Below are 22,082 nucleotides of genomic sequence, written 5' to 3' on the forward strand. Positions count from 1 at the left end.
TGACGCGGGGAAGAGGTCTGCGTTTATTATAATAATTAATGATGCGGTTATTCATTTTACATAATTGGTCACTTTGTCAAACATTGAGGTAGCGAATTAAATGAGAGGAATTAACTATAATGATATAATTCGATGTTTTCTTCTTGCTGTGATGTTAGAAAAGAATTTTTCGATCGCAATAAATTGTTGAACTTTATTAATATAAATCTTGTAAACAGATTATTTTCTTTATACAAATATATCTTATAGACATGAAAGAAAAGTCATTCTAATACTTATTGACTTTGTTTTAATGATTTATAATAATTTAAAAAATAGGGCCTGAATTTTCATGTATAGTGCGTTTTAGTTTCCTTACATGATATATAAATCTGCATATTAGGTATTAAGTGTCATATTGACGGGGATATTATTAGTGAGTAAATATTAAGTATTATTTTCATAAGTTTGTTTCATTATATATAATTTTTTTAATTGCATGTTTGATATTAAATGTCAGAATTAATGTGTCTGTAATAATGCGTCTATGTTAGTAATTATTATTTTTATAAGCCTATTTTCAGTATAAATAATTTGCATTAATTATCGTTTGATATTAAATATCATAGTTAACGTGGCTATAATGTATAATGTGTAATAAATATCGCTTGACATTAAATGCCAGAGTTAACGTGACTATAATATATAATTTGCATAAAGTATTCTTTGACATTAAATGCCAGAGTTAACGTGACTATAATATATAATTTGCATAAATTATAGTCTGAAATGGAATTTCAAAGTTAAAGAAGCTATAATAATAGTACACGTCTAATATTAAATATTATTTTTATAAGTCTAATTTCATTATGTACTATATAATTAGCATATTACATCGTTAGATGTTAAGTGTCCTATTAATGTGGATATTATTAATGCGTATTTTAGCATTATTTTCATAAGTTTGTTTCATTGCATATAATTTGCATAGTTTGATATTAAGTGTCAGAATTAATATGTCTATAGCAGTGTGTCTATATAATTAAATATTTTCATACGTCTAGTTTCATTATACATAATTTGCATCTTGATTTATTTTACCTTAGCTGTTAGAATAAATGTGTCTGTAATAGTGCGCCTATATTTTTAAGAATTTCATAAATATAGTTTCAGTTTATAAAATTTGCAGTGACGTGTTTTGAAGTTGTTTTTCTCTTGCTAGATATGTAGAAAAAATGTTCCGTTTCTAAAAGAGAGTTTAGTTTTTCCATTCAAAACCTCCTGAATGTGAAATAGACACTTATCGAATTATGAACTATTTTTTTACATTATATTTTGTTTAAATATTTTACCAATATCTATGCTGAAATCATCTGCCTATATTTACTTTTCATTTGAAGTAGACAAAGAAGCACCAACCATATCCCCAAGGGCACCATGACGCTATCGATTGTTTTGTGTTTGCCAGGGGTTGATTAAATGCAGATTGCGAGTATTTTTAGACAAAATATTTTTTAAAAAAATACTGTTATGAATTCTTTTAGCGTATCAAAATATGCCTCATGGAAAACTATATCCAAATTTTAATTCCGGAATGATCTGGTGGAAAATTGTATCATTGTATTAATTTAGTAACCATTGCACACGAAAAGTTAAACTTAGTTATGAATAATAATTTAATGTTAAAATTAGTAAAGTGTCTTTTGTCACCTCCTGATAGAAATAGTTTTAATAAAACTATAAATTTAGGTTTACAAAATGAATGGAAAGTAAGAATCTTAATTATTTTTTTATTTCAATCTCATTAAAAAAAAACAAATATTCCAATCTTTTGTTCAACCTATAACTATTCATAACGAGTTTGTCACATTCAAAGAAACAAGAAATGTACAGAATGGTAAGAATATCTTTAGTTTTTTAGCGTAGGAGACTGAGGCATTTAACTTTATAGAACCCTCGCTTTTAACAAAATGGCTCAGCCATGGGCACTAAAAGATTTTTTTTTTAGCATTGAGCGGATGAGAAGAAAGCCAGATTGTGAGAACGTAGCATCTGTCAACATCTTTTCCTTTTTTAAAATCCTTAACAGCTTTTTCTTCTCCAAGATTCATAACAAAGTATCGATTCGTTCCAACTTTTACTTCTCAACGTCCTCATTGGAGATATGTCACCTTTACCACCAAAAATTAATCGCCAATGTGTTCTTCTATCTAGTAACCTGGTGATTACGTTCTCATCAAATCTTCAAGCCCCTTCTTAAATGATTCTATGTCATCTGCTTGAGAAGGTTAATCCTTCCTTTTTGACGAGGGCTTAGCTTGATAATGAGCGATTACCCTTATCTTGATGACTGCCCTACTTCTTAGTTTATGCCCCTGATAAATCTGTCAAGCATATCTTGTTTTAAGTGACACTTTTGCTATGCTAGAGCAAAATTTCATATTTTAATATCTCTCCTTAATATTTTGAGTGCAAAACATACGTTTGTCTGAGGCCTGAGTTTGATCTTAAAGAACAACTAAATTATTGGTGTTTAATACAATAACTGCCACGCGTGTTTGCAATGAAATTTACAGTACTAGTTTTTCTTCTCTGTAATATACTGAGAAAAAAATAGGGTTAAATTTAACTACAAGAATATGGTAGAATTCTAGCGTGTTTCTAGTGGTATGGGGATACCAAAAAGCTCATCAATTTTTTGTAATGATTTTGGTAAAATTAACTATAAAATATGGTTTTATAATATGTGATAAAATTTGGTATTTTTATTTTGATACCTCATAGAATGACATAAAAATCATTTATTCGGTTAAATTTAATTTTCTGTTTACAAATTTTTACAAAATGTGTGGGAATACGAACTATAATTTTGAAAACCAGAACTTCCGATAAGCCATACGAACAGAAAAATTACTAAATGAATGGTTTAAATATTGTACATTTTGGTTTTATTAACCAGAATTATATGGGGGTTTTTTACCAGAAAATGCTTTTATCATACTCTACGGTAATTTTACCAGAATTGTTTTTCTCCGTGTATATAAATTGAAAACAAAATTAATTTGAGGAATTAAATAAAAGTGAAGAATCTTCATTACATGCCCTCATGTGGAGGTTTAAAAAAGTAGAGACAGAAACAGAAAATGAGCATTTGGGTGCAGTGAGGTTATGAAACCGCATTTACACAAAAATAATAAACTGTCCGGGGGATTAAAGATATCTTGGAATAAAAATATTTATTGATTGTTTCCTGTATACATTTTCTGAATATTTTAATGAATGTCAAAGTGATAATGCAGATTTATTTTAATTCTTCGTGTAAAAAGTTAAGGAAAGTTTCATTTCATTAATTAATAAAGAAGTTTGACAGAAGATGAAAATGGTTCACGACTTCATACCTGAAATTCATGAGAAATATTTTTAAACAAATTAACAATTCTCAAAAATTCTCAAAACAAAAAATAGGGTAGTTATTTTAGTCGTCGTCGTTGTAGCCTGCTATGCAGAGCAATTATCAGCATTTAAAAGTAAAGTCAAAATTATTTTTTATGAGTTTTCAAAATTTGTTGATTAATTTGTGAAATAAAAAAAATCATAATTAAATAAAAGTTTTATCTTAATTAAAACGAAAACTTATTAGAATTAAATTCAATCCAAAGGAAATGTTTTATTTTATATCTAAATTTAACTGTTATTAAGTATAAAGAGAAGAATCATTAAAATCTTCTCTTAATTAAGTTGAGTTTTTTTTTGGGGTGTATTTTTTTTAACAAAGTGAAGATTTTTTTTCTTATCATAGTGAAAAAATCTAATCATTCAAAAGTAAATATTCTTCATCCTGGCAGCGAAGTTTCGATCGATCAAAAGAGCACTGGCTTCAGTGACACAAATTTTTACCATCTGTTTGGAGAACTTCCTATATTAATTCTACAATAATAGCTAATCATTATCCCAAATACATTCTGTTACTCATGTTTTACTCAATAAAGTCATTAGCCGCTTCCGACTTCCCCTTTTTTTGTTTCTGGACGGCATCCAAATGTCCACTTTCGAAATGAACTATTAACGATCGTCAATAACGAACTACAGTAGACATATATATTGTGGTTGAATGGCAACACAATAAAGTTGATTATGTATAGAAAACTAACTCTTTGTTAGTCGGAAGTTGAAAATTTTAAAACATTTCGCGTCACTATCGGAAAATAGTTGACAAGTCCGTGGTAATTGCAATTTGATGGAGATCCTGTGACAGTGACATTGTCTTGCAGCATATGCTCATCGCCAATAATGGAATTTTTGGCATACTCTCTTCTGAGGCCTTTAATGGACTATAAAATATCCTCTAATGGAACAAAGAATTTAACACTTAAGAATATGCTTTCACCACTCGTGTATATATTAATATGATATGTTTGGATTTTTACCAAAATTTAAGAAGTATTGCTTAAAGAGTCATGAGACAAAATACTCTTGAAATTGTTTTGAGCATCTATCGTTTGTCATTCATATCTGAGTTTTTTTTCCATATTTCATTTCAAGAATTTATAGCAAATGATAAATAATTATTTGTTCATAAATTTATTCGATAAAAACATTTAAAAAACAATGATTTACTTCGTATATTTGAAATTTTTACATTTTATTTCTCATAAAATATTTTCTTTATAGCATAGAAAAATTGAAGAGTAAATTCTGGTCTATAACGTTGAATTCTTTTAGTACAGTAAATAAATACAAGTTTTGGTTCTGCAAAAACTATAGAGGCAATACTTTCTAGACCTGTTAATAATGGGGAAAGCCAGTAAAAGTACCTCCAAACTAATATTTCAAGTTGGCAATTGACTTTTTTTTGTAAAATTATACAAAGAAGGATATCAAGTACATTTTAATTATCCCCAACTAAATATTTTTGAAGAGCTTAGAAGAATAATGTGTAAATATAGTAAAGTTAGAGTCATGTCATTCCTTAGTAAACGGCCCCAAGATGCCGATGTTAAAGTCTGGAACGATTCCGATTCTGGTGGCTACGAATCTAGTGGCTTAAAGTCCGCCCAGATTTGTATCATTGGGTACCAGTATGCTAGTAGTGAGAAGCAACAGCAACCCATGCGGAAAGATGAAAGCATTTTCAAAATCATACCATTGATCGCGAAATTGTGGAGCCTTAAACTCCATGATCCCTTGACATCCAACAGCTTCTGCTGGAATGTTTTACTTGCTTTTTATAGTGAAGCAGGATGACTCAACTTCAGAAAATATAGTAGCAGCAGGAGCTGTTTAAAAGACATATTTTTTCCACTGAGAACTACTTTTTTTTAAAAAAAACTGGCAGAAAGAAATTAAATTTGCTTCCACTAAACTTTTCAACTAACAAGGGTTCAGTTATTTTAACAAATAAGTTTTATAAATGGAACACATTTGTTGGAAGACAAATACTCGTTTTTCCCCCAAATATAATTAACATGAACTTTTTTTCCTTTCCCTGTTTGGTTTTACAAAATAAATTTTACTATCCATCTGCAACATTTGGGAGGTAAAATGATATAACTTTATTCTAAATACTTTGTCTAAAATATTCTGCCAAAGTAAATAAAATGTTTATCATTTCACCTCTTAGTATCTTAATGCAATAAAAATATTCTTAATGAAATTATGTTTAAGAAGATGCTCGCTCTACGTTATATGATAACCGTTATATGATAATCTTTACAAGATAAATTATACAAAATTATGTTAAAATTATTAGGAATTTCTATATCGTTTGTCATTTAAAAGTAGGAATGCTTTTCTATTCAAGACTCAAACATGATGCATTCGCCTAATTTACATAGAATAATTTATTTATCAAAACGATTGCTTTCAATACAAATACTATTCCATTCAGTATGCATTAGTTTGTAATTAGTTAAACATATAACGTGTGATGTTGATAATTTGTTAAAATGCCAACATGTTGTATGTTATTATGATTGACTGATAATTTATTATTTTTGACTTTTAACGCATGGAAGATAAGTAGAAAAGTAGTATTCAGAATTGCTATATTATTTAAATAAGAAATATTTAAAATGAATTTTTTTAAAACAAGAAAATTACCACAAAAAAAGCTTTATGTAGTCATACAAATAAGTGTTATCGTAAGTAAATGTTATATAGCTTTAAATTGATGATATTTTAGTAAATTGAGAAGTTTTAAACAACTTTAACTAAGATTTTTAAAAAAAAACTGCTATTAAGATAGTAATAGTAAATAACTATCTCAATAATTGTACTCAATAAAATTTTACTCTCAGACTCAAAAGAAATCAAACAAAACTTTGTATGTATTAATAACTAGGGTATCATTTAATTATGTAAAGACTATAACTAATTAAAATAAATTTATAATTACAGTATAATATGTTAAAAATTTCTATTTTTTCTTATTACATTATTTGTTGAAACTTTAAAAACGTCAAATTTTATATATCTTATTTGTTTGTATATTTTATTTGTTTTCTGATTTCCGAATTTCTATAAACATTTCAGAATTACTTTCTTTCTAAAATCAATCTTTTAAAATAAATAATGCGTTTTCCTAGTTAATCTGCTCTTATTATTTAAACATAGTTTATAATCATTTCCCAATGATAGCGTTAATTTTTCCTTAATTATTTAAGCATCCATTTATTATTTACTCATAGAATTTTCAAACTCCAAAAGATAGATTATCCAGCAAAAAAAATTATTTTTCCTTTCTCTTGAGTTTCTAATTACCTTTGTTTTATAAGAAGTGAATGAATTATTGCTTGAAATATCAAAAATAACAACAAATCAATAAAATTTCTATTTACTTCATAATAATGTAGCATTATTAAATAAGTAGCTTTTTAAAAGATCGCTTCTATTATTAACTATTCTCCATACATTATTCTATATAATCAAATGCAATAAGTTTTATGAAAATCAAATAATTGCAATTTCAATCTCAATAACTACTGTCTTTGTTCTCTTAAAGAATTAATTGCATTCTTTATAAAACAGATATTTTATAATCATTTGAAACCCAATTTTTTTCTATGTTTTCACAGAATATTTCGTATTCGCTGTCTTTAAAGTATATATTTAGAACCAGATTTATTACTGGACTCATACTAGATTTTTCCATCATTACTAGATTTTTCCGTAGTTACTAAGCAATGAACTAATCAGATAAAAATAAAAACAAAACAAAACTGAAGCAAAAACTGATTTTTAAAAATAAATATACCCTATTTTTATCAATAGACATGATTTTAAAAAATGAACTGAAATAATATGCTTCCATTAAGAATTTATTTAAAAATATTCTTTTAAAAATATAATTATAATTTAAAATACAAGTAGTAGCTTTTATAGAATGAAAAATAAATCATGTTTTAAAAAATAAAAATCACTTTAGAAACGTAACAAAAATTTTCCATTATTTCTTTTATCATGCAAGAACTCCAAAAAAACTTATTAGATATAACTTAACGTTCATTACAAGATATTTATTCTTTCTATGTGATAAATAATAAAGTATTGAAATAAATTAAAAATTATGACAAGTAAATGTACCAAATATATTTTTTCGAGCACCAATATTACCAGTAAGAAATAAGATTTATTCTTAAAATGTTGACTAAATTTTAAAATGAAAGTAAAAATTATTTTTTATAATAACAAAATAAATTTTATTTTTATAAAAATTAATTTCAAATGAATCAAACGGTGGTTGCTATTTGTTTAATAGTCAAAGATTTATTTAAAGTAAAATTCCTCAAACGATAATGCATTTCTTTCTGAATTATTGCAAACTCATTCTAAATAAAGATTTTTTTTGTTAAAAAAAAGACGAAATAAATCACCCTTTTGAAAAGAATTTATTTGTCTTAATCTTTTCTTCCGTTGTTTCCAGAGCGAATAGGTTTTTCTTGATTGTCATCGATGAAAGATTAGACGATGATTTTTTCTTCTTCTAATCTTTCTGGAAATAAATTTACATCAAAGTGCACTTGATTGCTCTTTAAATATCAGATTGGATTGAATGATGCTATTTTTAATGTTTAAAAAGAATTTGAAAGAGGAAGAAAAATAATTTTATAATTTTTTTCAATGACTCTAGAGTTTACCTTTTTTTTTAAAGATTATTTGTAGATTTGATACCAACAAGTATATTTTTCTAAACTGTGGTTTAAAGTATTTACTATTGTTTTAAATAGCAAGAAATAAAAGAATTATCCTAATTTAATTTAGAAGTAAAGTTTTTTTTAATAAGAATTTAGTTTTTATTTTTATTCCGCTGTCTTTTACACTGAATTTTCAAATAAAATAAAACTGAAACCATTTTCTCTAAAGAAAGAAATTTGTCTTCAATTAATCCTTTATTTTTTAAAAAAAACTTTTAAATCTTGTAAATGGCTTCATTACCATCGAATAAGGGTTCTTTTCATAATTTATTATAAAAACTTTCTTTGAATTTAAAAATATATATATAATTTAAGTCATCTAATTAAACTCAACAATGTTAACTTTTTTTAGAAATTTGAAAAATGTGAGAAAATCACGTTTCTATTATTTTTCACTTTATTGAAAAAGTAGGGTTTTTAACTGATTAAATTTAAAATCAATTATCTGCCACTTCTTGCATTTTTATTTTCTTCTATATTTCTGATAGCCAAACGTTTCTCAACTGCTAAATGTTTTACTTACGAATGTTCTATCAATAACAATTCCACAAAACAGAGCTTTAATATTTAGTTTCTAAACTTATTTAAAAGCAAATACTACAAAACTAATGGAATTTTGCTGTAAATTTCTAAAATTTTCAGAAGAAATAGCAGGATATTAAATTTTTTCAAGATAACAAATTCCTGTTTAGCAGAATTCTTCTTAACTTGCTGGATAAAATTAAAAGAGAATATATTGAATGAAGCATTAAACTTTGAAAGCATTTATATTATTTCAGAATTCATTAAAAACAATAAAAACATGTTTTTATAACATTCTGTTTATTTATGAATAATATATAATGAAGCTTTGGATTTTACACACTGAGGAAGATTCTAGTTTATAAAACCGAAACTATATCCATTTCTGTACTTTTATTTTTTGCTTTATTGGCGTTTTTATTTTTATAAGAAAGTTTTGATTTTAAAAAATTAATAAATATTAAGATTATAATTTTTAAAATCTGTTTAAAGTACGGGTTTAATATCGAGTATTCATTATTTCAGTCGTATCTACTTAAGAATAACAGAAAATTTAAAAATCTTGTAACTTTTTACTTTGATCCTTAATAAAAAAAATTCACTTGTTCTTAAGTCCAGATGCTACATATGTCTCAACATCAAATAAAGTTTTTCATATAGTTTTTATACTTTTCGTTCGCAATATATCCAAATTATAGCCTAATTCGTAACGAGAACTACCTAACACAAAAACTTCTTGCAACTTCAACTGTGAGTTTTATCATCTTTGATGTAATATTTTGCTCAAAAATTACTACAAGAATTTTTGTACTGAGGTATATGCAGTCGACACAACTTAAATATACTGTTACTTTTAGATATCATTATTGTGTATGAAAGAGAAATATTTTTTTCTTATATTCTTTTCGTTTTTCGGTGTGTGGAATCATGAGTGTCATATATATGCCAACAAGCACCTTAATTTAATGATTGAAAATAAAATCATAAATATCTTTATTTTAAAACGAAAATTTAAATATTTTAAAATTTTAGTGTTGCAATCAATTGTTTGCAAAAATGCACATGTGAAAAATGTGTCTCTAAAAATGTTTTTTTTTCTTTTTAGAGTGGGAATGCTTTAAGGGGAAATTCCACAGACGCGGTTCGCAGTCTTTGGCCAAAAGATGGCGGGTAAGTTTGATTTATTATTTTAATCCATTTAAATAAATTATTCTTACACTTAATGTTTTTACATGAATAATAAAGCAATTAATTAACTATATTTTTTTAAGAAATGAAAATCTGCACAGTTAAGTATTACATAAAACTTAAACATACTAGTACTGATTTTTAAACTATCGATCATCCTAGTATCTGGTGCCATTTATATGAAATTCGGCCTCATCTATATTTTCAAATTTTTCTGAACTTTAATCCGATAAAAAAAATGTTTAATCAAAGAAAGTTCTTATTTTAATTAGTAACTTAAAAGCATATTTTGTGCGTTATTAAAAAAATTATACATCATCCTAGTTAATTGTGGGAGCCTGACGTCATTTCCTCTTAACGTAGCGCATATACGGAAGAGATCCGTCAAAAACTCGTCCACAAAGACTAATTTCTCCCAATATTTGATCACACTATTCCCAGCAGATCTCCGAAGTCAAGCATCACNTCAAATTTTTCTGAACTTTAATCCGATAAAAAAAAATGTTTAATCAAAGAAAGTTCTTATTTTAATTAGTAACTTAAAAGCATATTTTGTGCGTTATTAAAAAAATTATTTCGGTTTTGCATGAAATTTACCAGTACACTAAAGTGAAATTTTCTTATTCTTTTCTTGACTGATAAATATTAGTTAAAAAATTATTTTATTCCATAATCTTGTGCAGCTTATATTTGTGAGTTAAGTGTCTTCTGACGGTGATTTCAAAAGAAACTTGGCTACAAAAAGAAACTATTAACTTTCAAGCAAGCACCTGAAAGAAAAAATTGAACAAATCCAAAACATGACACTAAGGACGTTCCATAAGTATTGATTAAAGTGTGCCATTCAACATATGCCATGTCAATTCAACCTTAACGTCTGTCACACAAAACACGCTTTGAAATTTTAAACTAAAAGGCGATAGATATGTCCTGCATCGAGATTTCGGTAATAGAAGAATTTGATTCATCGATTGCATCTAAGCATTGTTGAAATCTTCGGTATAAATTTAATTTCGATAACGCCAACATTCTTTTTACCTTTGTCACATCAACTTACCTTGACACTTTGGACTATTATTTCCCTCATATGAATGACGACTCCCCTGGTAAAGAGATGATCTCAAAATGGCCAATGAGGTGTCTCAGGTTCAAATCCGAGCGAGGACGAATTTTGCTCCCAACTCGCACTGACCTCAGTGGTAGACGGGTCATGAACTTACCGTCGAGCTAACATGGCAGTACATCATCCTAGTTAATTGTGGGAGCCTGACGTCATTTCCTCTTAATGTAGCGCATATACGGAAGAGATCCGTCAAAAACTCGTCCACAAAGACTAATTTCTCCCAATATTTGATCACCGAAGTCAAGCATCACTGACTGCGGTCAGTGTGCGGGTATGTGACCACTTGGATTAGATTGCGTAGGGACCGAGGGTGTGCGGTATCGGTGCTCGTTAAACTGTTCTACCGTAAAGTGCTCGACTTCACGTGCAGGTCGTCGGGCTGCCGAAGCGGGGATGCCATCCCCTCTGCAGAGGATCAAAATTGTGATTGCATGTCTTCGGATCATCCTCAGGGATGTTTCCCAGACCGTCGCCAATAGCCCATTGTGCAGTTCTAGTGCGACGTAAATTAACTACAACTACAACCCAATATTTGATCCAGGATTTCTCTTGTCTTCTTTATTGGGATCGAAATTTCAAGGCTCCGGAGCTGGACACTCAAGATATAGTCTTGAAAGTCGAAATAACTCTTGATGGTCGAAAACTCAAAATTATGTCTTATGTTCTAAGCTAGTTATAAGAAAAGAATAGCGCCTGGAAATATATCCTCTCCTTATTTGCCTTTTAACTACCGAGGTTTTTCTAGTTTTGTCTTCCATCTTTATTATCTATTTTTTTCATTGGAAACTTTGCGTTTTCTTTTCGAAATTTCATTTGTTTTCCTCTTTAACGAAATAGCGCCTATTTTTGAGCACTTAAAACATTTTGACTTTTCCCTTTTGTTAATTTATGAAGTGTTTTAATTTCCGTATAATAAACTTAGGTATACTTTAAAAAACTATTAAAATTGCGACAAAGTGTACGAAAATGTCAGAATCAAATCAAAAGTAATTCAAATATTGTTTGTTTGTTTGTTTTTCTCAATTGAGTAGACAAAACGATATTTTACACTTTTAATACATTTTAGTATACTTATATACTTTAATATACTTTAAATATATTTTTGATAAGTTTTAGAAAACGCGTAATTCGCTATCTACTTATTAAACTATTTAATTACTATTGATATTTACTGTACTAATGCAATTACTCAATCAGTATTTGCATCTTTGATAGATGTTAAAAGTAATACATTTTATCAAGAATTGGATTATTTGAGTTTAAAATTAATTATAGTTTCTTGCTATTTTATGAAATAAATTATTCTTTTAAATCAACTCCAGACTAAGTTTAATTGGTATTTGCATCTTTGATCAAAAATTAAAAGTGATTAGTTTTAACAGACTTTAAAGGATGAATGATTAAATGAAATCTTATTTGCGAACTTCAAAAGTTAGATTTCTGGAATTCAGAAAAAGCAACTTCTAAAATGTTTTTTTGTTCCATAAAATAATGATTATTTTAAGTAAACTAGAGATTAAATTTGGAATTTTTTTTTATTCTTTAACATATATGTATTTAAATACTTAAAAAACATTAACTAGTATCACTTCGAAATAAGATTTTTTACACAAATAATAAAAAAGACGATAACTTCATCATTTATCGAATTAAAAAACTTAGTTTGCATCAATCAACATTTTAATTAAATTAAATATGAAGTATCAAGTTCTAAAATAATGATACAATTAATTTGAAAGTATCACAAAACCTTAAATAAAAAGTATCATAGAGAAGTTATATTTAAAAAAATTATTCAGAATTAAACTACATTTAGTTATCTTCTTTTATTTTAATCTTTTTTTTATTTCGACAAAGGCTAAGTTAAACATTAAACTTATTTTTTTAACTGTTTTAGAATGCTTTCTTTACTTTCATATTAAATTGAAACATGCCAAAACGTTCTGTGATGAAAGAGTTATTAATTTAATTGTAAAAATGCTCTTTTTTTCCTCAGTAACAAGAATATTTTTTGAAGAACACGTTGTTGTAGTTTCTGAAATTATTAACGATAAATCATTCAAATAAACGATTAACTGTTGCTCTGCGCTGCAATTATAAATGGAAAATACAAAAAGAAAAAATAACAAATAAAGAAATAAAATTAATCATAAAATAAAATTTTCATTTTGCTTGAAAGTAATTAAAACTTTCATTAACTTTCGAAGTTTCAATTCATTAATCATAAACTATTTTGTTGAACACGCTTGATTTATTGATTATTATTTTTTTCTGATTTCATACGAACTGTTAATTCTCGGATAAATTTTTTTGCGCATCACAAAAAACAAAGTTATGTTGTTTGAATAGAAAAGTGAATATATCTTTTATTTTCTATTTTATACTTTCGTTTTATGTTATCTTTCAGTTTTGTTGCTATCACTTTTATAATTAAAAACAACGAGTTTAGTTTTTGTAATTTTTTACTGAAAGAGATAGTTTCTAATGAGAGTTTTGTTTTGTTAAGAGCTAAAATCAGTGGTAATATAAATTAAATATTTCATAATATAAATTTGAAATAATCATCGCCTATTTATTACCTATTTCCCTTCCCCCAAAAATAATTCTTTAAAGATTTCATGCAATAAAGAAGATTTTATAATCTACAACAGATTATACCATTTTAATAACACAAAAAATTATGAAAGTGTTAAAAGTCGACATGTTTTGAGCACTTATAGTCACTTATTTTCAATACTTACTATATGTAAATGAAACTAAAGCAAAATCAATAGAGATTTGACGCAAAAGGCACAAAGTTGCCAACAAGAAAAATAGAGCATTCGCCTTCCAATGAGGTGAACCGGGTTCGAATCCCAGCAATGGCTTGATGATACGAATTCCGCATCCGGCTTGCACCAACCACAGTGCTGACGTAAAATATCCTCAGTGGTAGACGGATCATGAGTTAGAGTCCCCTTGCTGTCAGGCTAACCATGGAAGATTTTTGTGGCTTTCCTCTCCACGTAATTCAGAGTCGGGTTAGTTCCATCAAAAAGTCCTCCCCGAAGGCAAAATTTCTCCCAGTACTTGATCCAGAAATTCCCTTGTCTTCTGAATTGGGTTCAAAATTACAAGGATACGGAGTTGAACATTAGTAGTCGTAAACTCTATATTGGGTCGGCTGTTCAACGATGGTTATAAAATAAAATAAAAACAAGAAAAATAGAACTGAAAAACAAAACCAGAAAAGTTGCGGTGAACGAGAGTGAAACAGAAAAAAAAGTTGCCAATGACATCTTTTTTTTGATTTGACATCTTTATATTTCTATTTCAAATCTCTTTTATGTTAGAGTCTAGCGAATCTTGAAAATAGCCACCTATTCTTGATTACTCGAAGCATATCGACTTTTACCACTTTCATATTTTTAAGCAATTAAAGTATCTATACTATCAAGTATATCTTTACACTTCAGTTTCTTAGGATAATTCATTTAGTGTAAGACCATACTATGTTCTTAAATCTAAAAATTTCAGTATTTTCAAAGTGCAAATTAAAAGTTTCTATCTTTGAGCTCGTCAATAAAAAATAAATAGAAAATATAGCAAGTTATGTTAAAATTCCTGTATTTGTATTATTGTTAGGAGTTATAATTAAACAGTAATCTTTACATCTGTTTTCTTGCTGCTTTGGGAACTTTACTAACTTTTAAACGCTTAGATGTGGATGTGATGTTATGATTCATCTTTACGTCTGGACACCTTCATTTACAATTCATGTTCATATATTATGTTCCATATTTTATTGTCTATAGGGCGTGTAACCTTTGAAAATTTATAGTACGGAACATTCTTCAGTTGTAGCTTGGATCTCTGTAAACAGCACATCTTCAAATCTGTACTTTTACACCAGTGCAACCCAGGGTCACTCTCAGGGTTGCTTCATTTGAAGGCCTCCTTTGTTCATCACGTCGTTTTCTTGTACTGATAGGACACAGAGGCACATTTCTAGATTTAAGTATTTCCGGGATGCCCTATGTTGGGACGGGGTTAAATTAAATTATAATTGTGAAACTCATTCTCGTATTTGAGCTTTGATGACAAATCTCCCACCGATCCCTAAGTAGCTAAGATACTCGTCTTTTAATTGCTTCATTTTTTTTCCACAATCTTACTCACTTTTTAGATTTTGCCTATCGGTATAAACTTTGATTTAACTCGAGAACACAGTCTAAATAATCTTTTTCTATTGTTTACAGTGTTTGATTACTTTAGACATTAGGCTGAACTAGACACTAAGTTGGATTAGGCACTAGGCTACATCATTTTTAATAATGTCATATTGGACAAAAAGATTATACAGAGTAGATATCTCTAAACCTAATCATTTACTTGCGCATCTGAACTGAGGAACACAACTTCGTTAAGAAAATAAAAACTCAAGGGATTTTAAAATAAACATGAAATACAATTAGATGTGTATTAATGTGTCGAAATGATCAAAATTAAATGTGTAATAATGAGTGTTTTATTTTTCATTTTTTAGACCAGGGGATAACCCCTTCTACAGCAACATCGATTCCATGCCTGACATTCGACCCAGGCGGAAATCAATTCCACTGGTTAGCGAATTGGTAAGTTAGTGCATAGTAAGAATCATACATCTCGATTGATCGTTATTGCTTTTTCCATTATTCAGGAACTACTCCTGCGTGTATATGAACAACCTTTTATCTTAAACAAGTATTTTTTCCACGGTCGGTTAACATAACATCCAATTTATAAACACTAAAAAGGAAAAAAAATTATTCCTCACTCTAAACACATTTATGTAATAACTAATTTAAATATTTCATATATGTTTCAGAATATTTTCCGATTTGTTAAAGGATTTTATAATATGTGCTAATTATGTAATAAAAGAGAATGGGAACAACAATAAATTGCAAGCTACTTTTTAAAAAAAACCTCACCAAAAAATATCAATATAATTGTAAATTTATAAATATCTCCTTATCGTAATCAGCATATATTTATTATTGCTCCGATAACAATAATTTTAATACACTCTTTAATATCATCATAAACTATAATTTATTCCATGAGATTTATGTTCTTGCGCTAAAAAAATGTTTTTACGCTGAGCAAAAAAAAATCCTTTTCGTAAAATTCAGAATAAAAAAGGTTTTTTTTCAAATATTAATAAACAAACTTTTCCTTATGAATATTTAAAAAGCTCAATCTGGAAAAATCAGAAAATAATAGCTTGATTCCTTACATTATTTTTTGTTCGATTATAATAACAGCCCAAAACATGTCACTTGATTAACAATTTATCTTAATGTTTCCAATGATTTTTTTCTTTCTTAAATATTAAAATGGTACTTAGATGTGAAATTTATGTGACTATAATAGGAAGTCTTTTTTATAGATAGTTAAACTTGTTTAGAAAAAAATAAAAATTGTGTGAAATGAATGGATCATTTATGAGTGGTAATAAAAACAAATAAAATACATCTGCTGTTTATGTACTCAAACAAAAGTAAATAAAAAAAACGTTCTTTAAATGCCTCTAATCGTCAATTTAAAAGATAATTTAAAATTTGTTATACTAAATGGCGTGTTGTAATAATATTCTCGACACATTTAATTTAATTTTGCTTTTTCTTTCTCTTAAAATAATTTTTAATCTCTCTAACTGCGTAATCATCATTCATTGTAATCTGCAAATAATGGTAATATTGGGGTTATTAAAAAAATAAAGCCACAGCAAACTAATGTAAAATCATTCCGCATAATTCTTGGGTCCATTAATGTCCATCATAAAATGATCAATAATTAGGCTAAATGAGAATCCCATTAAATAATTTGTTCAAAAAGACATAATCTCATGGAATAAATGCCAAGAATTACTGAAATCGCCATTAATTTGTAAACATATACTGAAATTATTTAATCCATATTATTTTCCATCTTTGGCAAATTATTTAATATGTATAAAAGCTGAAACGTAACCTCATAAAATCTAAAATATATTTATAAGAAAACTAAAATGTAACAATATTAAATTTATAAGGAAAGCAAAATAAACTATTTTAAAAGCAATCATGGATTTCAGTACATTTCAAAAACGAATTTTGCAAACCTGTATAAAATTGTGTATTTCCTGTTAAAAAATATCTAATAGTTTTCAGATATAATCGCAATCAAATGCTTACAAACGAGACACTCTAATTTGTACATAGAAACTTTTCTTTTAACTATAATCATTCTCTTCCAAGGTTATTTTATAATTCACAATACTACTTTGCATATAAGTGTATTAATAAATTATTAAATAATTCATGTTTACTGAATAATGTATAGTTACTTGAATTAAACTTACTACTTTGTTTCATTGGTTTTCTTGTTTTCTTTGTGCTTCCTATGGTGAAGGTGCTTAAGGTATGCTTTACTCTTTTTCTATTTAGTACTATTATTTTTTATCTATTTTTAATTTTAACTATAATTTTTATCACTATTTCATCTTTCAATTTAACAACATTTTAAATAATATGACTACTAGTCATTTAGTAATAATTATAGCAAATTTATACTTTTATAGTTACTTTAGAAAATGTAATTAAAATTATCGAAAATGTAACAAAAATCATGGTTTAAATTTCCTTTAATTTAAAACTCTTTCAATCCGTTTTATATATTAATCACATTATTTTTATCAAAAGATTAAACGTATTCTATTTAAATTTAAAGTAGCACATACTAGTAATACTTTTTTGAAAAGAATGCTTTGCTACTTTCTACACAAAAATGATTAATCCATGTTTTGATTTAAGATCATATTATGTCGCGTATTTCTTTATTAAATGTTATTATTGCAAAATTAAATTAAATTAATGAAGCTTTTATTAATAAATAATTTTTTTTACTAAATTAGAACTCATTTTAACAATCCGTAACTTTAATTAAAAATCATGAGTAATTTCTAATTCAAATATTTAATTTAGCGATACATTTAGGAAAGTAGAGGAAGTCTTTAAATTATAGATTTACTTTGATTAATTACAGATTTCTAATTAAAGTATTCTATAAATATCTAATGAATCACCAGATTACTTTTTGAATTTTTCTGTATATTATTCAAATTAAATAATTGATGCGGAAAATTTATCTGTCCTCTTTAAAAGAAAATATTGAATATGTATCATCTTAAATTTAATAAGATTATTCTTTCTTTTTAGTTTTAGATTATTGACTAAAAACGTATTCGTTTTATTTTCCTTGAATTAACCTTAGTTTAAACAAAATAAGTATTTAAGGTACCCAAATACAAGATCTTAGATCGTTCATAACAAAATTATCAAACTTCCGATTTTTATGTGAAATAAAATATATTTTTCTTTCTCTCCAAAATAAACTTTATTTCTACCTAGACTAGAGCAGAAAGTTGTGATAATTTTAAAAAAGACTATTTATCTACAAGCACAGAGATGCCAACTTGCTCCGGACAGAAAATAAATATTTTAAAGTGGTAGTTTATCAATTGTGATTCTTGGTTTAATAAATTCAATTTAGTAGATTTTTATCCACCACTATTTCTAAATAATTCGCTGGCTTATGTAATTCGCCACTTATAGCCCTTATGTTTTGCTATACCTTTTAAAAAGTAAGCAGAAGTAGTCAAATATCTGCAAAATTTACTTTGAAGTTATTTACCGTTTTTTAAATTATTTTGGCGTGTCCGGAGCAGTTGGCATCTCTGCAAGCATTCTATTTAACCTTATACTCTAAAATGTGATTTCTCGTTATTTCCTTCATTTTTAAGTGTGAATTCTTAAAATCTCATTGTGCCATCTACTTATATTTGAGCATAAATACTCACTACATATGAATGCTTTCTAAACTAAATCAAGTAATTCCACTTTTTTCTTTTTTTTTAAATTTTAATTTCGAAGTACTTGATTGACCCCTATCTGTGTGCTTGTATTTAAAATGTATATGTTCAAATGTACACTGTAAATAATTCCGGATCAAATTACTGTATGAAGTACCGGCACTTTGAATGCATCTTCCGTAAAATATTTACTGTAATGTTTATTTAATAAGTGAATTTTACAGTAATTATTAATGTCAAAATTACAGCACATCAGATTTTTTTTTGTTTCGTAACACGTTCTGGCAAAAATGGATTTTAAGGTAAGAAGTACCGGCATCCTGAGCTTTGGTGCTGCTTACCGCAATTTGGAATTTTTTACAATGTATATGTTTGTATTTGTTTTACTCTCCAATAAAAAGTATTAAGATAACCATATGATGAGGTTTTTGTAATCCTTGGATAATAAATAATTTACAATCAAAGCTTTAAATTACATATTCAGATTTTCTCGATAAAACGATTTGGCACTTGAAGTGTGACTTTAGTGCAAAAGTTTTAGTACAAAATGCATGCATAAATCAAATGTAATTGTAACTAAATTTTACGAAATTTCCTTTTTTGAATCTATTTGGGTACCTTATGATTATCCATAGTGTTTAACATTACCCGCAATTGTACATTATTAAATATAGTTCTGTTAAAAGTTTTCAATGAAAGCCTTGTTCTCTTATTGATGAACTTATTTTACAGACCATGGCCGCTACTAAGAGAAATGCTGGTCTTACATCAGCAGTCCCTAGAGCCTCCTTGAACGATGAGGAATTGGTGAGTACAAAAATATTCTATTTGAGTGTTTTTAATTAATCACAGTTAGTTAAACTTCTTTTTATTCATTATAAATTTTCTTAGTCATTCATAATAAATATTCTTTATATGAGTGACATAAAGACAAAAGTCCTTAAAGGGAATAGTACAATTTATCATTACCCATAACTAAACTTTGTTTAAAACTGCAGTTTATCATAATTTATTATTAACTTGCATGTCAAAACTATAAATGATTTCATCGACGTAGAACAGAAATCATTAATTTTAAAAATAGAGTTTATCACAATTCATAATAACTTTCCTAAACCAATACTGTATAAAGCATGTCATCGGCGCTTTAAATTCACAAATATAATTTGTCATTTTCCATAATTAAACTTTCGTTATTTCAAAGCTCCACTTTATCATATAAAACTAAATATGTCATATGGCTTTCATATTGGCTTTTATATTATAATAGATTTATCATATATGGCTTTCATATGAAAACTAAGTATGTTCTCATCGTCATACTAACAAAAGTCGTCAAGCTCAAAACTACTATTTGTCTCAACTAATAATTAAGATTTTTCATGGAAAACCATATATGGCGTATAAAAAAAGCAAGTTTTAAATTACAGTTTCATCATTATCCATAATTAAATTTTATATTAAATATCATCAACGACATTAAGTGAAAAATTAATTTTCAAACTACTGTGCTGGAAAAAGTTTAAAATATTTAAAACTTTGAATCGATTCTTAAAACCCATATTACTAATTTTTAAATCTATTCTCATTTTCTTGATCGTAAATTTCAAGTTACTTAAAAAATTATATACAACTGAAAGAGTAAAAAAAAGCGTAATTTATTATACATTTAAAATTAATACGTTTACGTACGTTTAACCTGTTTAATGTATATTTTAATACTGAAGTCGGATTCAAATTATTACGGTTAAACAGCAACGCCCGTTATAAGGTTTTTATTTCACATCAATATTATAAATTATGTATTGAACGCATGCTTCAGACGCAACTAAATTTTTTATTTTTTCTATGTCAATATTTACATAGCATTTGACATTTAAACATTTGCGTAAACACATTCCAAATTCTAGTATTGATGTAATTTTATGAATAGCATTTATTATCGACATTATTTTTAATACTCATGAATGTCGTTTTTATCTGATTGGCATTTCATTACGCTAGACGCTTATAAATTTCCGAAAAATTATTTTAGAAATAATTAAATGATTTAAAGAAACATATGAATGAAAACATAAAAATACAGGACTGAAATTTTCTTCAAAACTGTCTTAGAAAACATGTAAGAATGATTAGACTGATGAAAACTATGATTTTGCAATTTATTAATATGTCGTAAAAAATAAATAAATCTATACCAAGTCCAGCTATAAAAAAAATCAAATAGAGTATAGAGAAAACTCTATAAAAGCATTTTTCAGATCCAGTCCTTTTGATCCTAAAAGCACATTCTAGAATGGCATAGGGTTGAGAGCCCTTTTGCTATATATGCTTTGAATATAACGTATTCTTTAGAACTTTTTTTTACTATTTTTAAATCATATGTATTTCTATTTGAAAACTTTGCCTATTTTATTCAATGTTGCATATAAATATTTTAATTACAAATAAAACTTCTGAATGCTTTAAATCTTATCTTTACTATCATGAATGTAATTCTGAAAGATTTATTTCCACATTCAATTAATTAAAATTTACTTACTTAAAATATTTATTGCTAAACGCACTAATATTATTACAGAAAACACACGTGTACAAGAAGACACTCCAAGCCTTGATCTACCCTATCTCGAGTACGACGCCGCACAACTTCCAACCTTGGACGGCCACCAGTCCAACATATTGCTACGAGTGTGAGGGCCTTCTGTGGGGTATCGCCAGACAGGGGGTCCGATGCACAGAATGCGGTGTCAAATGTCACGAGAAGTGCAAGGACCTGCTCAACGCCGACTGCCTCCAACGTGAGTAGACAATTCTTTCTTCTTTTTTACTGGCTCAACAGCCATTTGTGGGCCAAGGCTTTCTTTAGAATTTTTTCTCCATTCTCCTCTCTTCCTCTCCGGGTGTTCTACCACTGGTACTTGAAATTCCTCATTAATGCAGTATTCGCACCTTAATCTGGACCTGTCTCTGGTTCATGATGTTAAGGAAAAGTAGAGGCTCCGGGTGTTAAAGAAGAAGAATTCATTTGGCCGATGTGCACAGCAAATTGCATGCAATTTACTTAGATTTGGTTGATAATATCTCCCTCTCTATACTGCCTGTACAGCTTATTCTTGAAACAATAAACTAAAGCACAATATACCTATCTGGTGCAAATTAGCTCCTTGTTTCTAGCAAAGTACTTTGAATTGTCAGTTAGAGC

The 22,082-nt window shown here is 27.4% G+C and overlaps 1 protein-coding gene across 2 annotated transcripts in view; it reads left to right on the plus strand.

Annotated features, from left to right (window-relative positions):
- The window catches only part of LOC107444247 (protein unc-13 homolog B), a 541,472-nt gene that overhangs the window by 460,499 nt on the left and 58,891 nt on the right, over positions 1-22,082 (plus strand). For both annotated transcript variants that reach the window (XM_043038846.2, XM_071177753.1), the window contains 4 exons: positions 9,799-9,863; positions 15,530-15,617; positions 19,610-19,684; positions 21,459-21,678. In XM_043038846.2, the coding sequence (XP_042894780.1) occupies positions 9,799-9,863; positions 15,530-15,617; positions 19,610-19,684; positions 21,459-21,678 (448 nt within the window). The remainder of the gene's footprint in view (positions 1-9,798; positions 9,864-15,529; positions 15,618-19,609; positions 19,685-21,458; positions 21,679-22,082) is intronic.

This window comes from Parasteatoda tepidariorum, chromosome 2 (genome assembly GCF_043381705.1).
Source record: "Parasteatoda tepidariorum isolate YZ-2023 chromosome 2, CAS_Ptep_4.0, whole genome shotgun sequence".
Classification (NCBI taxonomy): domain Eukaryota; kingdom Metazoa; phylum Arthropoda; class Arachnida; order Araneae; family Theridiidae; genus Parasteatoda; species Parasteatoda tepidariorum.